The sequence below is a fragment of the Scyliorhinus canicula genome, chromosome 14 (genome assembly GCF_902713615.1).
Source record: "Scyliorhinus canicula chromosome 14, sScyCan1.1, whole genome shotgun sequence".
Classification (NCBI taxonomy): Eukaryota; Metazoa; Chordata; class Chondrichthyes; order Carcharhiniformes; family Scyliorhinidae; genus Scyliorhinus; species Scyliorhinus canicula.
In genome coordinates this window covers 51,180,593-51,197,914 of record NC_052159.1, presented here as the reverse complement: position 1 = coordinate 51,197,914, position 17,322 = coordinate 51,180,593, and the positions used below count along the sequence as shown (strand labels likewise).

At 47.1% G+C, this 17,322-nt stretch overlaps 1 protein-coding gene across 3 annotated transcripts in view; it reads left to right on the top strand.

Moving 5' to 3' along the window:
- The window catches only part of LOC119977639 (anoctamin-1-like), a 103,286-nt gene that overhangs the window by 77,428 nt on the left and 8,536 nt on the right, over nt 1–17,322 (top strand). For all 3 annotated transcript variants that reach the window (XM_038818792.1, XM_038818793.1, XM_038818791.1), the window contains 4 exons: nt 772–943; nt 2,574–2,703; nt 11,118–11,251; nt 13,905–13,985. In XM_038818792.1, coding sequence (XP_038674720.1) covers nt 772–943; nt 2,574–2,703; nt 11,118–11,251; nt 13,905–13,985 — 517 coding nt within the window. The remainder of the gene's footprint in view (nt 1–771; nt 944–2,573; nt 2,704–11,117; nt 11,252–13,904; nt 13,986–17,322) is intronic.

The following is a 17,322-nucleotide window of genomic DNA, read 5'->3' as shown; positions in this document are numbered from 1 at the left end:
AGTGCTCCCAGTGAGGTTGTATACTACAAGGGAACATCAAATTGAGGATCGGCACTAAATTGTCGAAGCCCTACATCCATCCCTTTGATTGTGGTTCCCTACAGGCATTGTGGCGCCAGTGTCTTTATTCTGTAACATTATACGTTGCATATCTTTCATTATTTATCTATTTTATTTCTGATCATTTTATCCTGAGTACAAGAAGCAACTATGAGGCATAGATTTCTTTAATTGTAAATGACACATACCTTTTACCTAGTTACTCCATTGCAGCACATTAATGTAAGTAGATCAATTAATTATTAAATATAATACGGGCACAGATTTATCTTTTTCTTGCCTACTGTAGTAGGTGAGGAAAATAATATTAATGCACCCACATCCTGTATCTTTATATATGAACTGTACCAGAGATGATCCACTGATGGGAGTCAGGCCTGGAGGAGGATGTAGCTCTAGAAATCGACACCAACTTTGGACTTACAGCATCAATATCAAATTATTCTCTCCGTTACATTAATTGATGGTAATTGTGTGGGGGGAGTGGAGGTGTCTACCTGTCTAAATTAAAAAGGATTAATATCTCAGGTAGAGAACTTCGATACAGGTGCTTTTAAGAATTTGTGTGGTAAGATTGCACAGGTCATAGTATCGCGAAAAATGAAATATCTCCCATCCTCAGCAAACAAAAATAAGATGAACAGCGTGAATCGATATTTTATATTTCATTGCTGTTGTTCTAACACTTTACCTTCACGCATTGTTTTTTAGGTGGCTAAAGAAACTGATGAACAGATTCTGCAATGGTAGAAAGAAATGCTTATCTCAAAGAAACTGCAGTAAAGTAGATGAAAATATTCTTCGGGACTACAACAAACTTGACCTTGGGGACTTCACACTGGAGGAGTACACAGAAAAAGCCATACAATATGGCTTCCAGGTGGTAAGGTTGAAAATTAGTTACTGCATAGTTACCAGAAAGAAAGAAATATTATTCTAATTATAGGTTCGAAGAGTATCGACTGTTGGATATTTGACTTCCAAATGATGGGATTAATCAAACCTGAGACATGAAACCCGTGCTACACTTTGACTGAAATGTGCACCTCATGCAATAATAATTCCAGAACCTGACCAGTGTGGCTCACGTTGAGTATTTTACCTTTTCATACTGCTAAGTTCAAACTTGTACAGCAACGCAAAGCATAATACAACCGGCATTTGTAAAGCACCCACCACACTGTCAAGATACCTCAAAGTGTTTTACAGCAAGTGCATTTTTGTGAAATGTAACCACTATTGTTCTTGTTGGGAAATGCAGCCACTAATTTGTACATTAGTCATACAGTATGGTCAGAAAGTGATTTGGCATTGTTGTGATGTCACAAAACCCTGGTGCACATTTAACCATGAGGTTTCACATAGGAACTCCGCAAGGCAGATATAACACTGCACCATCCCATCCCCCTCTTCCATCCCTGGAAAATCAGGTGACATTCAAACTTAGTATTAAGCAAGGAGAGGAGAAGAAACTGCTTCTTTACAATCACAAATAGTGCAGTTGGGAGACCAAAGTCGACTCCTCCATTATCTGCACTATCACAGACTTGCATCAACGTTTGCGAGAAATTGTCTTTACGCATGTCCTCAGCCTTTCCTAGTGGATGCAGAAATCAAGGTAGATCTATGAATATCAAAGTGAACCTAGATCCCAACGAACATCTCTGTTCTTGAGACAAATACCTAGAGTTGAGAGCAAATGCCTAAGAAAAGCTGCAAGCTGTTTACTGGACTTTATGTTTTTGTTTTGCTTATGTTGATGAAAATTGTGTTCAATTTAAAAGACTGCTCTTGTATTACTGATCTTGTGGTACCCATACTTCACTTTTTCACTATACAAAATAAAAATAAAACATGACCAGAATTTCCCGACCATTCTTGCCAGCAAGATGTTCTCGTGCCGCTGACAACGAACCCCTGCTGCGGAATTCCCTACACTGGGCATGTGCATAGAACGGGAAATCCCGTCGACAGCAATGGTGGGATGATTCCGCCGCCGCCCAATGGCGGGCTGCCTCCGTCGCCGTGAAACACACCGAGGGGGTGTGGAAAATCCCTTACAATTCACACGAGATAAAGAGTAGAAGTGAACAGTGGTTTTAATACGCTAGATCTGTGCCTGCCTACAACTGCTCTGTACTGAGTGCTGCCTACAGGCTGCAGGTTTATATATCGCCCCCGACCCACAAGGGCATCATAATAATACAACACAATACAGTGGTGAATTGTAGTAGCATACATTCACCACATTCACCCTCTGTTAAAAAATTGCAATTGAAGCGGGGGTGAAGTGGGCTCGCAGATCGAGTCTTGAGCACACAATTAATTTTGATCCATCAGAAAGTACTTTAGAATATTGATCTGTAATTTAGGACATACACTTACTTCAATTTGAGACATGAAACATGTACAGAATGTTCTGATTGAAATATTCAGATTTTATTTTGGACAAACCATAATTAATTATTTCAACTGAAGATAGTAATTTTTATTCCTTGCTATTTGGTTTTCAGCTTTTTGCTGTCTCATTTCCACTGGGGCCACTTATTTTCTTCTTAACCATCTTTTTCGACATACATGTGGATGCTAACCGACTGTTATCGATGTACAAACGTCCCATCGCTCATATGGCTCAAGATATTGGTAAGGAATTGACATTGATTCATTGTTGGATAAACCTACAGCTAGAGACAGAGTCACTATGAAATACACGGTGCCTGTCCAATCCGGTAGGGGGAGCCATACTGAGAGGGGGCTGTGGTATGGTATCACTCAGTATACGTCTGTGAACCCATCCTGTTAATGGCGGCTGTCATTTCCCTGTAGAGATGCACAGAAAATGCTTTGCAAGTTTGCAGTGGGCTGATTGGGGGTCTGAAAATGTAATTAGATCAGTCAGCTGGGCAATAACGTGAGTGCCTTTAAAGTAGTTGGTACTTTGCATTGGGAAGCCAGACTTGAGCCGATGCCGTGGACACTGCTGTTCAGACAGGTTGAGGCCTGGAGACTCTATGCTGATGTTACCCCCTCCTTTAAGGTGCAGCCCTCTGTCTTTCTCTTGGTTTCCTCTAGCTGTACATGGCCATGGAGAAGGCAATTGCTGCTGCTGAACTTGCTTCCTCTCATGCTGTGGCTGCTGAGCTGGAGCAAGCCACCCCTCCTCCTCAGAGCTCCAGTCAACTTCAGAATACCCAGACCCCATGAAACAGGGAAATTTAAGAGACAGTTAGTTGAGATGACCCTCAGAGTAGGATGACCGTCAGGGTGAGATGAACCTCAGGATGAAATGACCCTCAGGGTGAAATGACCCTCAGGGTGAAATGGCTAAGGCACTTGCAACAAGTTGCATAAAGTTGCTGTCCCCAGTGAAATCACTGAGTGTCAGCTGAAAGAACTTCAGTCAGCACCAGTCTTTCATCGTAGCTGACACTGGTAATGTTTCACCCTCAAAACTGTTGTTATCAGGTCAGTTTCACTCCATGAGTTCCCACTATACAGTTGCCGTGTCCAACCTGGTCAATTGCGCTCACAATGTATTGGCAAAGAAATACTCCAAGCCTTAAAAGTATCTTAATTGCCTTTTAAACTATAATTGGCTTCCCATCCACCCCGGGACTCATGAGTTGCCCCTGGTAAAGCTGCAAGAGAGGTTGGGTCGCGTCAAGATCCCGCTGCAATGTCCTTTCCCACTCCTCTCACCATGGAACCCACCTCCAACAGCTTGGGAAAATGTTGTCTAATGTTGTCCAAAGGTAAATGACCCTTCACCAGAACTACTTTGATGAAAGGTCACTGACCTAAAACATTAACTCTATTTCTCTTTGCTCCGTGCTGTCAGACCCCGCTGAGCATTTCCTCTTTCTTTTTATTACAAATGCAATGTGTTAAAAATCAGATTTGGCAAACCCCATTCTCATTAAGTCTGCGTTTTCCATCGTTGTGTGCCTCTGCCATGTTCCGGAGTTTGTGTTTCCGTTGCAACCGAAGGGAGTATATTAAAGGGCATTGCCATACGAGGCAAAACACGCCATTGCAAACAGCAGCATCAGTCCACAGTGCCACTGAACATAGTGAAGAGGAGCTCTGGAGTAGAGAATTTGACGTATCGGATTAATGCAGTCCGATTGAATAAAACAGCTCCGATTAAAATTATCTTATGAGTGAATGGTACACCCCTTAAAATGGAAGTCAACACCTGTAACAGTTTGGTGACTGTAGTGGGGGAGCAGACTTTCCAATATCTGTGCGTAGAAACACAGTATTTAAGATTGAAGAGTGCTACAGCCAAGCTTTCCACTGGGGAGATTTTGAAGATCCTCGGATCAGCAATACCGCAGGGGCCTACAGAGAGCAGGAGGCCAATCTGTCTTTCACTTACAGAATTTACAGTGCAGAAAGAGGCCATTCGGCCCATTGAGTCTGTACCTGCCCTTGAAAAGAGCACACAAGCTAAGCCCACACCTCCCCCCTATCCCCGTAACCCACTAACCCCACCCAACCTTTTGTTTGGACACTAAGGGCAATTGATCATGGCCAATCCACCTACCCTGCACATCTTTAGACTGTGGGAGGAAACCAGAGCACACGGAGGAAACCCACCCTGACACGAGGAGAGCATGCAGACTCTACACAGACAGTAACCCAGCCGGGAATCAAACCTGGAACCCTGGAGCTATAGAACATAGAACATACAGTGCAGAAGGAGGCCATTCGGCCCATTGAGTCTGCACTGACCCACTTAAGCCCTCACTTCCACCCTATTCCCTTAACCCAATAACCCCTCCTAACCTTTTGGACACTAAGGGCAATTTATCATGGCCAATCCACCTAGCCTGCACGTCTTTGGACTGTCGGAGGATCGGAGGAAGCCCCACGCAGACACGGGGAGAAGGTGCAAACTCCACCCAGACAGTGACCCAAGCCGGGAATCGAACCCGGGAGCCTGGAGCTATGAAGCAACTGTGCTGACCACTGTGCTACCGTGCTGCTCCATGTTGTTGTGGAATGACATAGGTCTAGTCTGCTGAGACCGGTTACACGTGATGAGGCTCAACTGGCTGGAAATCTTCAAAATATCTGATGGCATCATCCTAGGTGTCTTGAGAAAGTATGAAAATGTCTTCCATGAAGTATTTGGCTGAATTAAGAGCTTAAAAGACAAGGGGCTGAATTCTCTGCTGGCGGGATGCTCCGTTTTGCCGACAGCCCGGGGGTTTCCCGACGGCCTGGGCTGCCCCACAATGGGAAACCTCAGTTACCAGACGCGAAACGGAGAATCCCGACGACATACTAGACCAGAAATCTGGTGCTGCGGAACAGAGAATCCCGCCCAAGATATATGCCAATCCGGATTTAACACCCACGTTCTTCAGTGCCAAGCCAGTGCCATTAGCATTGCATCAGAGGGCTGCAACTGAGATTATGGGCGTGATTCTCCAGCCGCCATGCGAGGGTGACGGGGGAACGCTGGAGGCGGGGGGGGGGGAGGCAACTGGGGGGCAATGTTCACGGCACCACCATGCCAACCCCTGGATGCCTGGACACTGTGCTTGAACACTGCGGGAGGCAACACCGCACATGCAGCGGCCAACATCCAAACACCCAGGGGATGGGACACAGCTCCGGGGACACGTCCACGGCCGGAGAGTGGGTGAGTGCCACGGGGAGAGGACCAGCGCCCGATCCAGGTGACGTTACGAGCGGGTGTCCGGGGTACAGGGTCTGGGGTCCAGTGAGGGGGGCCCGCTGCGGCAGGATGTGCGTGGGCAGGGTATTCTGGGTGGGGGGGGGGGGCAGTGGTCAATGGGGGAATCGAGGGTCCCGGGGTGGGAGTACCGCTGTTTGTCAGTCTAAAACCCTCTCCCAATTCCTTACAGACATTGAACGCAATGGCAGTGATTTTGGACCCAGCCCTACTGGTGCTGCTGCGAGGTGATGCAGCCAGATGTCGGAGACGGCGGCAGCAGCATCTGCAGATGTTCAAGGCAGCGGACCATATGCCGGACCCCGCCCCACACCCTGAGGACCCGGCCACCTATCAGGCCAGGGAGGAACCCAGAAGGGGAGTCCCACGACAGCCCAGGGTGTACAGGTGTCGTTGGCCGTTTGAGCAGATAACGGACAGCACGTGGCGCAGGAGACTCTGCCTCAACAAGGAGACAGTGCAGCACCTGTGTCATGTCCTCGTGGATTTGGCACCACATGGAGGAGGAGGACACCTGTTCCCTGTGGCGGTTAAGGTCACCGCAGCCCCGAACCTTAAGCCTCGGGATCATTCCAGGGCTCTAGCGGGGGCCTGTGTGGTATCTCACACACCGCAACCCACAGGTGCATCCGGCAGGTTGCGAATGCCCTGTATGCCAGGGCGGAAGACTACATCGTCTTTGACATGGGCCAAGCCCAGCAAGATGCCCGGGCAGCAGGTTTCTCCGCCATTGCTGGGATGCCCCAGCTCCCGGAGCTAATAGATGCCACACATATTGCCTGTGCTCACAGGGCCATCTGGTAAACAGAAAGTGGTTTCACTCCCTCAACATTGAAAGTCCAAAGATGCGCAGGTTAGGTGGATTGGCCATGATAAATTGCCCTTAGTGTCCAAAAAGATTAGGTGAGGGCAGCACGGTGGCACAGTGGTTAGCATTGCTGCCTACGGCGCTGAGGACCCGGGTTCGAATCCCGACCCTGGGTCACTGTCTGTGGAGTTTGCACATTACCCCCATGTCTGCGTGGGTTTCACCCCCACAACCCAAAAGATGTGCAGGGTAGGTGGATTGGCTATGCTAAATTGGCCCTTAATTGGAAAAAATAATTGGGTACTCTAAAATTAAAATAAAAAAAGATTAGGTGGGGGTTACTGGGTTACGGGGATAGGTTGGAGGTGGGGGCTGAAGTAGGGTGCTCTTTCCGAGGGCCGGTGCAGACCCGATGGGCTGAATGGCCTCCTTCTGCACTGTAAATTCTATGATCTACAACATACAGCTCGTGTGCGACCACCAGATGAAGACAATGTACACATATGCACGCTTCCCGGGGAGTGTGCACGACAGCTACATCCTGGGGCAGTCGGTCATCCCCGGCCTCTTCGAGGAGCACTTCAGGACGGCTGGTTGGCTCTTGGGGGGGGTTAAGAGGTATCCGGTAAGGACCTGGCTAATGATGCCAGTACGGAGGCCAGTGACCGAAGCAGAGACCCGGTACAACGTGGCCGATGCAGCCACCCGAGCTGCCATTGAGCGGTGCATCGTACTGCTCAAGATGCGGTTCCAATGCCTCAACCTCTCCGGCGGTGCCCTGCAGGGTGCCTGGAGGGTCGCCCGCTTTGTGGTGGTCTGCTGTGCCGCCAAAACCTCTCACAGCAGCGGGGTGACGCCCTGGAGGTTGGTGATGAGGCCATGTAGCAACCTCCAAGGAGAAGGAGGAGAAGGATGATGAGGAGACGCCGGACCAGCAAGGGCTGGAGGGCAAGGCCAGGGAGGAACCTGAGGGCCAGCCGGAGGCTGCAGGACAGGCGCAGCGGTGAGGGTCCGGCAAGCCTGGAGGGCCAGGGAGGCCCTCATAGTCACCCGATTCATTTCGGACATGGCCTGGACCGTCACCCCTCACCCCCATCTCTACCCTTCCAGGGTGTGTGTCACATCGCTCCAGGGTGCTGGGATTGTGTCCTCACCGTCAGCGAGTCACTGTCGAGGGCAGGAGGTTGATGATAACCCACAGAGAGCTGAACGGCAGTGCTCCTCAATGCCGTAATCTGACCTCTGCCTGTGTGCTGAGTGCTTGCTCACATCCATCACATGCACGAGGTGTGCCCGGGGGGTGGTTAGGGGCCGTTTAGCACAGGGCTAAATCGCTGGCTTTGAAAGCAGACCAAGGCAGGCCAGCAGCACGGTTCAATTCCCATTCCAGCCTCCTGAACCGGCGCTGGAATGTGGCGACTAGGGGCTTTGCACAGTAACTTCATTTGAAGCCTACTTGTGACAATAAGTGATTTTCATTTCATGTCTGGAAGCTGGGCCAGGAATTCAGCCCGTATTGCCAAAGAAAGTGACAAAGGCATCATACTGGTTGTGCACAAGGGTATTAAATGTGTAATGCAAGTCCCCATTTTCCCGATGGTTCTGCCCCCTCACCCTCCTAACCCCCACCTTCCCTCATGCCCTACCTAGCCCCAACCCCGTCCCACATCCCCCGGTGCCCTAAGTGATCCTTTCCAACTCTACCACTACTTTGTTTTTAAATTTAGTGTATCCAATTAATTTTTTCCAATTAAGGGGCAATTTCGCGTGGCCAATCCACCTACGCTGCACATCTTTGGGTTGTGTGGTGAAACCCACACAAACACAGGGAGAATGTGCAAACTCCACACGGACAGTGACCCAGATCCAGGATCGAACCTGTGATCTCAGCGCTGTGAGGCAGCAGTGCTAACCCACTGAGCCACCGTGCTGCCAACAAAGGAACAACATTGACTATTCTCCAGTCCTCTGGGACCTCACCTGTAACCAATGAGGATACAAAGGTTTCTGTCAAGGCCCCAGTAATTTCCTCTCAATTTCTTCAACCTTTCCCATAACTGAAGTTTCTTAAAGTAGCACTGTCCAAGAACGTAATCCCAATGTTGAGGGAGCAATCCCAGTACAGCATCTGGATCACCTGTTACTAGCAAATCATGAGTTGAACAGAGAAAATGGAAAGCTGGGCGTGGCCAGTGCTTGGAATTTTTATTTTATTTGTTCATGTGATGTGGGTGTCGCTGGCATTTATTGTCCACCCTAATTTCCCTCAAGGGAGCAGTTACAAATCAACCACATTGCTGTGGGCCCGGAGTCACATGTAGGCCAGACCAGGTAAGGATAGCAGATTTCCTTCCCTAAACGAGATGGATTTTTAACGACAATCGACAATGGTATCATTAGACTTTTAATTCCAGATATTCATTGAATTCAAATTTCACCATCGAGCCTGGGTCCCCTGTGTATTACCCTGGGTTTCTGGTTTACTAGTCCAGTGACAATACCACTATGCCAGGCATTGTCAAAGTCGGGGGCGCGACCCGCAGGTGGGTCGCGGGCGGGTGTCGGTCGGGCCGCAGAGCCATCCATCGTGACGCTCCCAATCGCGCAAATCCGCGCGCAAAAGCCGCAGCATCCAGCTTTTAACTATGCCGGCTGTGAGCGGCCTTCAAAAAGGCCACGACCATGTAAAAAAAAAATGGCCTTTTTGAAGGCCGTTCATAACCAGCATAGTTAAAAAATGCACTGATGATTGGGCACGCATGCGCAGTGCGGCCACATTTTTAAAATATGGTTAAAAAGGCCGCTCACAGCCGTCATAGTTAAAAGTCAGCTGCTGCGTGGTCTGCCCGGTTCGGAAGTGCTCTGTTCTTCTGAACGAAGGTAAGGCCGAGTTTCCCCTGGCGACTAGCACCATAGGACCCACCCGCAGAGATCCAGCGCATGGCCTCCACCTTGGAACTTGCCTGTATCTACAGCGCGCTCATCCTGCACGACGATGAGGTCACTGTCACCGAAGACAAATGCAATGTCCTGATTAAAACAGCTGGTGGGACCATTGAGCCTTTCTGGCCTAATCTGCTTGCCCCAAGGTATTGGCTAACATTGATGTCAATAGTCTGATCTGCAATGTTGGTGCTGGTCATCGTGCCCCAGTTGCTGCAGTTGTTGTTTCCACCACTGCCCCTGTAGCTGCTGAAGAGAAAGAGGAAGAGAAGAAACAGGAAGAATCTGAAGAGTCTGACAATGACATCGGCAAATTGATCCAAAGTGCCGTGCAACAACATTGTTACAATTTACAAAAAATAAATAAAAATTGAATATAAAAGCCGGCTGCTGCCGAATTTGCGCATTCGGAGACGCAAAAGATTTAAAAAAAAAATTTATGTAATCTTCCAGCGTGAGGGAGGCAGAGAGCAGGTCACAGCCCCCGAACGTCGATATCACGTGTTATGGGCGCGATTGCAATTCTTCCATTTTGTCAGCAGCAAACAAGGTAAGAGAAAATGGTGGGTCGCGAAGGTCGGCTGGCATGGGCCACGAAGGTCAGCCGGCATGGGTCGCAAAGGTCAGCCGGCGTGGGCCGCGAAGGTCGGCCGGCATGGGTCGCGAAGGTCAACCGGCATGGATCACGAACGTTGGCCGGCGTGGGTCCCAAAGGTTGGCCAGTTGGTAAAAATGGGTCCCCATAAAAAAGTTTGAAAAACACTGCACTATGCCACAGCCTCCTCTAAGTTATTTGCGCTACTTGCTGTTTTTATATAAGGTGCACCATTTATTACATAACAGATGACACAGTTTCAGGTTTCTTCCTGTGCAAGTTCCTGTGATTGTCAGTGCAGCTACAACCTACATTTCATATCAATAAATAATGACAATCATTCTTAAGGATTATTGATTGCAAAATCTTTCCTTGCAACAAATTTGAATGCAGGCTGTTCCCAGTTGGCAACATGGATTCTATGCGGCACTCCCTTTATTTATTCAAACTGTCATTTCTTTGCAGCACTCCATTAAATTTTCTCTACGATCTTGATTGGCCCTGACTAGCCACATTCTCTATGCTGGCCTGCACCTCATTCTTGTGATCATACTGCATAGATGTCGACATCTGTCCAGGATGCTCTGAAATGTGCTGCAAAGTGCTGATGTTGTCTATCAAAGTGGGGTTATTCGTATCGGTCTGTATCCCCAGACAGTTCTCTCCTGGCATCCTACCAGGCTAGAAGGTCTGGAGAACCATTTTGTCCGTGCTTGGAGATGCTTATAAATCTCATATTAAAATATTTTATTATTTTGATAAGATTATCAAAAAGCAGGTGTATGCCTTAGCAATCATTATTAATTTCCATTTGTTAACATTAATGATGGAAATGGACCTGACCACTCATTAGCAAAGTTTCCATTTCTGATTAATTTTCTGTGGTTGTTATGTGTAAAGGCTTAGTGGGAAAATGTACCCTCTACTGCCAGTAAAACGCTACTGCACCATGTTTTTATTTAGTTTGTGGATATGGGCCACGACTAACATACATTGTGTATTATCAGGTCACTGGTTCACAATACTGGATCTAATAAATAATATAGCTGTGGTAACCAATGGCTGCCTCATCGCATTTACTGCAGACTTTGGGAAGGAGAAGCCCTTTCATGAAAAACTCATAATCCTGATTGTATTTGAGGTATGGTAATTATTTCAATAAATGTCATTTTACATTAATCTGCTGGGGAAAATCCTGCGACAATATTGTTTAGAAAAAGACAATAGAACAGGTTTTACTGGTATTATGTGCTATAATTTAAAAGGTATAATATCAATGGTGGCACAGTGGTTAGCACCGTTGTCTCACAGAACCAGGGACCCGGGTTTGATTGTGGCCTTGGGTGACTGTGTGGAGTTTACATGTTCTCCCTGTGTCGGTGTGGGTTTCCTACGGGTGCTCTGGTTTCCTCCTACAGTCCAGAGATGGGCAGATTAAGTAGATTGGCCATGCCCAATTGTCCCTTAGTGTCCAGAGATGTGTAGGTTGGGTTATGGGGATAGGGAGGGGAGTGGGCCTGAATAGAGTGTTCTTTTGGTCGGTCGGTGCAGACTCGATGGGCCGAATGGCTTCCTTCTGCACTGTAGGAATTCTATAAAACACGCCTGATGAATCTCTTCAAGGAGGGAAAAACCTTGTGACCTTTCAATTTTCTCAACATTTTTGATAATGCGGATGACAATGCATGAAATAGTGGCACAAGGAACTGGAGGATGCATGGCATGGTAGCACAGTGGTTAGCGTTGTCGCTCACAGCTCCAGGGACCCGGGTTCAATTCCCAGTTTGGGTCACTGTCTGTGCAGATTCTGCCGTTCTCCTCCTGTCTGCGTGGGTTTCCTCCGAGTGCTCTGGTTTCCTCCCACAGTCCAAAGATGTGCAGGTTAGGTGGATTGGTCACTCTAAATTGGCCCGTGGTGTCCAAAAATTAGGTGGGATTGCTGGGTCATGGGGATAGGGTGGAGGTGGGAGTTTAGGTAGGATGCTCGTTCAGGGGCCAGCGTAGAGTCGATGGCTCAAACGGCCTCCTTCTGCACTGTAAATTCTATGATTCTATGAAATACTGGCCTTCCATTCCAGGATCTGAACTCGAGGGATAAGATGAAAGTTTTCTTCTGTTGCCATTTAGGGTTGCAATTTTTCTATTGCTTTGTGAGGTGTGAGCATCGCTGGCTGGTCAGTATTTATTGCTTATCCCTAATCATCAGGAACTGGTGCAGTACATCTTGTGCAGGTATATGCACAGTGCTGTTAGGAAGGGAGTTCCAGGATCATGACCTAATGAGAGTGCAGCAACAGAGATATGATGCCAAATTAGAATGGTGTGTGACTTGGAGGTGAACTTGCATGTGGTAGTCCTCACACACATCTGCTACCCATGTTCTTCAATTGGTAGAGGTCATAGATATAGAAGGAATTGTTTAAAGAGCCTTGGTGAGTTGCTGCAGTTCATCTTGTAGATGGAACACAGCGCTGCCACTGTGAACGTTTGGTAGACAGAGTGAATATTTATGGTGGTGGACAGGGTGTTGATCAATGTGCTGTTCTTAACTGGATGGTGTTGAGCTTTTTGAGTGTTGTTGGAGCTACACGCATACAGGTATATGGTGAATACTCCATTACACTCTTGACTTGTGCCTTGTGAACATGGTTTGGGGAGTCTGAGGAGGTACTTTGTGTTGCCACGGTGTTTGTATGGCTAGTCCAGTTATGTTTCTGGTCAGTGGTAGCACTCACGAAGTTGATGGTGGGGAATACACTGGTGCTAATGCCATTGACTGTCATAGGGAGATAGTTATTTGAAAATGCCTCCAATAAAATGTTTTTTAAAAATATTCTCTTGTTGTAGTTGGCCATTGCCTGGGACTTGTGTGGCATGAATTTTACTTGCCACTTATCAGCCCAAGAAAGAATGTTTCCTGGTCTTGGTGCATGCATGTACAGATCTCTTCGCTATGTAATGATCAGTGGGCTGCAGGCTCAGTACGGCACCTGGGCACCGCTGCTAGTGCCAGTGGAGATCAATCCTGATTCTCTGCTGGCAGGAGCACTTAGACTCGGGAATGTAGAATCCTGGCCTTATTTTTTATTGCAGATTTATTAATTAATTGATTTAAAATTCCACCAATTGCTGTTAAATGACCAGCTGTAACAGCAGCATGGTAACATAGTGGTTAGCACATTTGCTTCACAGCTCCAGGGTCCCAGGTTCGATTCCCGGCTGGGTCACTGTCTGTGCGGAGTCTGCACGTTTTCCCCGTGTCTGCGTGGGTTTCCTCCGAGTGCTCCGGTTTCCTCCCACAGTCCAAAGATGTGCAGGTTAGGTGGATTGGCCATGATAAATTGCCCTTAGTGTCCAAAAAAATGTTAAGTGGGGTTTATTGGGTAATGGGGATAGGGTCGATATATGGGCTTCAGTAGGGTGCTCTTTGTAAGGGCTGGTGCAGACTCGATGGGCCGAATGGCCTCCTTCTGTACTGTAAGTTCTATGATTCTATGTAACACTCCGATCACTATTAGCTCAGATCAGCTAACTTGAGCAGAAACGTGGGATCTTCCTGGTCTATATGGACTTGTTCCAACGTGCTGAATGTTTGGTCATAAACATATCCCAATATAAATATGAACTTGTAATACTGTACCATAACAATAATTACATAAAATTTTGACAATCGACTGTCTATTTTCTGAAAATATTTTAGCACCAATGCAACGTAACTTCTACTGCAGTAGCTTATGCATTTTAACAAATAGTCTGTATTAAATATGTAAGAGAATATCTTTTATTTCTTTCAGCATGCTGTATTTGTATGTAAATATCTGCTGTCAAGTTTGATACCAGATGTTCCTCAGCACATTCAGCAGGCAATAAGGAGGGTAAGTCTTTAATGGCAGAATGCCAATCCAAAATACTTTGAAAGTTTCTCAACTTTAGAACCATTCTCGTGAATCTTTTGTGCACTCTCACCAACACCTTCATATCCTTCCTAAAGTGTGGTGCCCAGAACTGGATGTAATACTCCGGCTGAGGCTGAAACAATGCTTTATGCAGGTTCACCATAATTTCCTTGTTTTTGTACTCTCTAACAAAATTATAACACCCAGGATGTTGTTTGCTTTTTCAACCATACACACAATCTGCTCTGCTCTTTGATGATATTCTGCCAGGTCCATCTGTTCTTCCACCTGGTTTAGAATATTGTTTCAACCATATGGCTCCATGGGCTACTCCTGCTCCTATTTATGTTAGCTGCTGGTCTCTTCTCATACTCTCTCATTGCATCTCTCATTTGTCTTTTTCAATTTTTCTCTGGTTGTTTCATATTAAGACTGATTCTCAATTTTATTTATCCACCTGACATCTGTCAGATACATCTTTTTTCTTACTTTTGATTACTTTTGTAATCCTGGAGCTCTGGATTTGTTTCCCCGACCATTCCCCCTCATGAGAATAAGCTTGACTCTATGAAAACTATCACCTCTTTAAAGGTAGCCCATTGTACAGTTGCAATTTTGCTTGTCAATTTTTGGTTCCAATTTATCCAGGCCATAAAAACATGGGAGCAGAATTAGGCCATTCGGCCCGTCGAGTTTGCTCCGCCATTCAATCATGGCTGATATGTTTCTCATTCCCATTCTCCTGCCTTCTCCCCATAACGGGAGCACGGTAGCATGGTGGTTAGCATAAATGCTTCACAGCTCCAGGGTCCCAGGTTCGATTCCCGGCTGGGTCACTGTGCGGAGTCTGCACGTCCTCCCCGTGTGTGCGTGGGTTTCCTCTGGGTGCTCTGGTTTCCTCCCACAGTCCAAAGATGTGCGGGTTAGGTGGATTGGCTATGCTAAATTGCCCATAGTGTCCTAAAAAGTAAGGTTAAGGGGGGGGTTGTTGGGTTACGGGTATAGGGTGGATACGTGGGTTTGAGTAGGGTGATCTCGGCACAACATCGAGGGCCGAAGGGCCTGTTCTGTGCTGTACTGTTCTATGTTCTAACCCCTGGTTCCCCCTATCAATCAAGAACCTATCTACCCCTGTCTTAAAGAAACTCAGTTACTTGGCCTCTGCAGCCTTCTGCGGCAAATAATTCCACAGATTCACCAGGCCAGATCTGTTTTCACTCCATTAAAGTTTTTCCTCCCCCAAATAATTATTGTTGCTCTGGATTGTTCTTGGTCTTTCTCCATGGACAACCTAAAGTGATACAATGATCATTGTACATTAACTGTTCCCCGACTAACGCGTGATCCCTTGGCCAACATCATTCCCAAGAACTAGGTCCAGAAATGTTCCCTTTCTCACTGGATTGGTAACATGTTAATGTAGAAAATTCTCCTCAACACACTGTCTCAGGCAATATTAGGATAATTAAAACCCCCATTATAACTGCTATACGATTCTTTTAGTTCTCTGAAATTTCCTTGTAAATCCCCCCCTCTTTATCTTTCCCACTAGTTGGTGGCCTATAGACTACACAAAGCAATGTAATGGTACCTCTACTGTTTCTTAGCTCTAGCTAAATTGATTCTGTCCTTGACCTCTCTAAGACATCCTCTTTCTTGAGCACTGTGATTTTTTCTTTATTAAATATTACAAACTTCATCCTTTCTTTTCCCTATCTTTCTTGAACACCTTGGGCGGGATTCTCCAATAATGGGGCTATGTCCCCACGCCAGCGTGAAAATGTGGGCGTTTCACTCTCAACTTTCCTTAAGCAGACTGAGTCCGCAGCCGCCATCAGCCGTTACCAACAGGCAAAACGTGGTTGGAACCACGCCATCAGGAACTCGGTCAGTTGTCCCCGGAGAAGTGCCGTGGGGGCCTCTGTCAATGCCCCCTACCCGCGCTGCGTAGGCCGCGCACGCACGATTTGCGACAATTCTCCGGGGACTGGAGAATCGCGAGAGCGGCGTCGCGCCGGATTTCGGCGTCAACGCCCCATTCTCCGCCCCCGCGCCGATCGTGATTTTGGCACAGAGGCTCAGAGAATCCACCCCTTGTATCCAGGAATATTTAGTGCCCAGTCCTGTCCGTCATTGAGGCAAATCTCTGTGATTGCCACAACATTTCCACATGGTTATCTATGCCGAGGCTTACTAACCTTATTTAGTACATTCCACATATTCACATACTAATTTGGATTATATTGTATGCCATCTTACTCTGACCTCACCTAATGCCTTATTCTTTCCCCCTCCAGTGCTATCTGTCTCTCCCAATTTTCTGTGTTCTTTGGTGTTCCTCGCTAACATTAGCTGCTGGTTAACACAACCTTGACAAGTTAATCTAAACCCTTCCCAACAGCGCTAGCAAACCATTCCACAAGGAAATTGCTTCCGGCTCTGTTCAGCTGCTACTCACCTTGTCTGTACAGGTCCTATCTTCCCCCAGACCTTGTCCCAATATCCTAGGATTCTGAAGCTCTTCCTCCTGAACCATCTCTCCAGTCACACATTCATTTCCTCTATTCTACTATTTCTACTCTCACTTGCGCATCAGGAGATGATTACATTTGAAGCCCTCATTTCCAGTTTCATTTTTAACTATCTCAATTCTGTCTGCAGGACCTCATCCCTCTTTCTACCTATGTGATTGGTACCAATGTTTACCATAATCTCTATCTCTTCCCCCCCCCCCCCCCCCCCCCCCCCCCCCCCCCCACCCCCACACACACACACAGGGTGTTCTGCAGCTCTTCGATGATGTCCTTGACCGTGACATCAAGGAGACAGAATACCATCCTGGCTTCATGTCTGCATACATAGAAGCACCTGCATATTCCCATAACTTCTGAATTGCCTATTATTATTGTCTTTCAATCCTCGTCTTGCTCTCCTTGACACCAGCTGTGGTGTCATGGATTTGGCTCTGGCTACACTCCCCAGATGAGTTACTACTCACACCAGAACTGAATGCTTGTTGGAAATGTGAAGCACTCAGAGTACTGCACTACATACCTGCTCCTTCACTGCCTTACGATCAGGCATTCTCTATCTGTCTGCATACCCTTAGGCTACGGGGTGACCACATCCATAAATGTGCTATCTATGAAGCTTGCAGCCTTCTGGATGCTCTGCAGTGATACAGCTGCTGCTCAAGCTCTGAAATCCAAAGCTGGAGCTTTCTGTACATATGGTTAACCAGGATATGGGTATAATTCTCGAATTCCCACATGGAGCAGGATGTGGTATTTAATGGAGGTACTGGTGGACTTGTCCT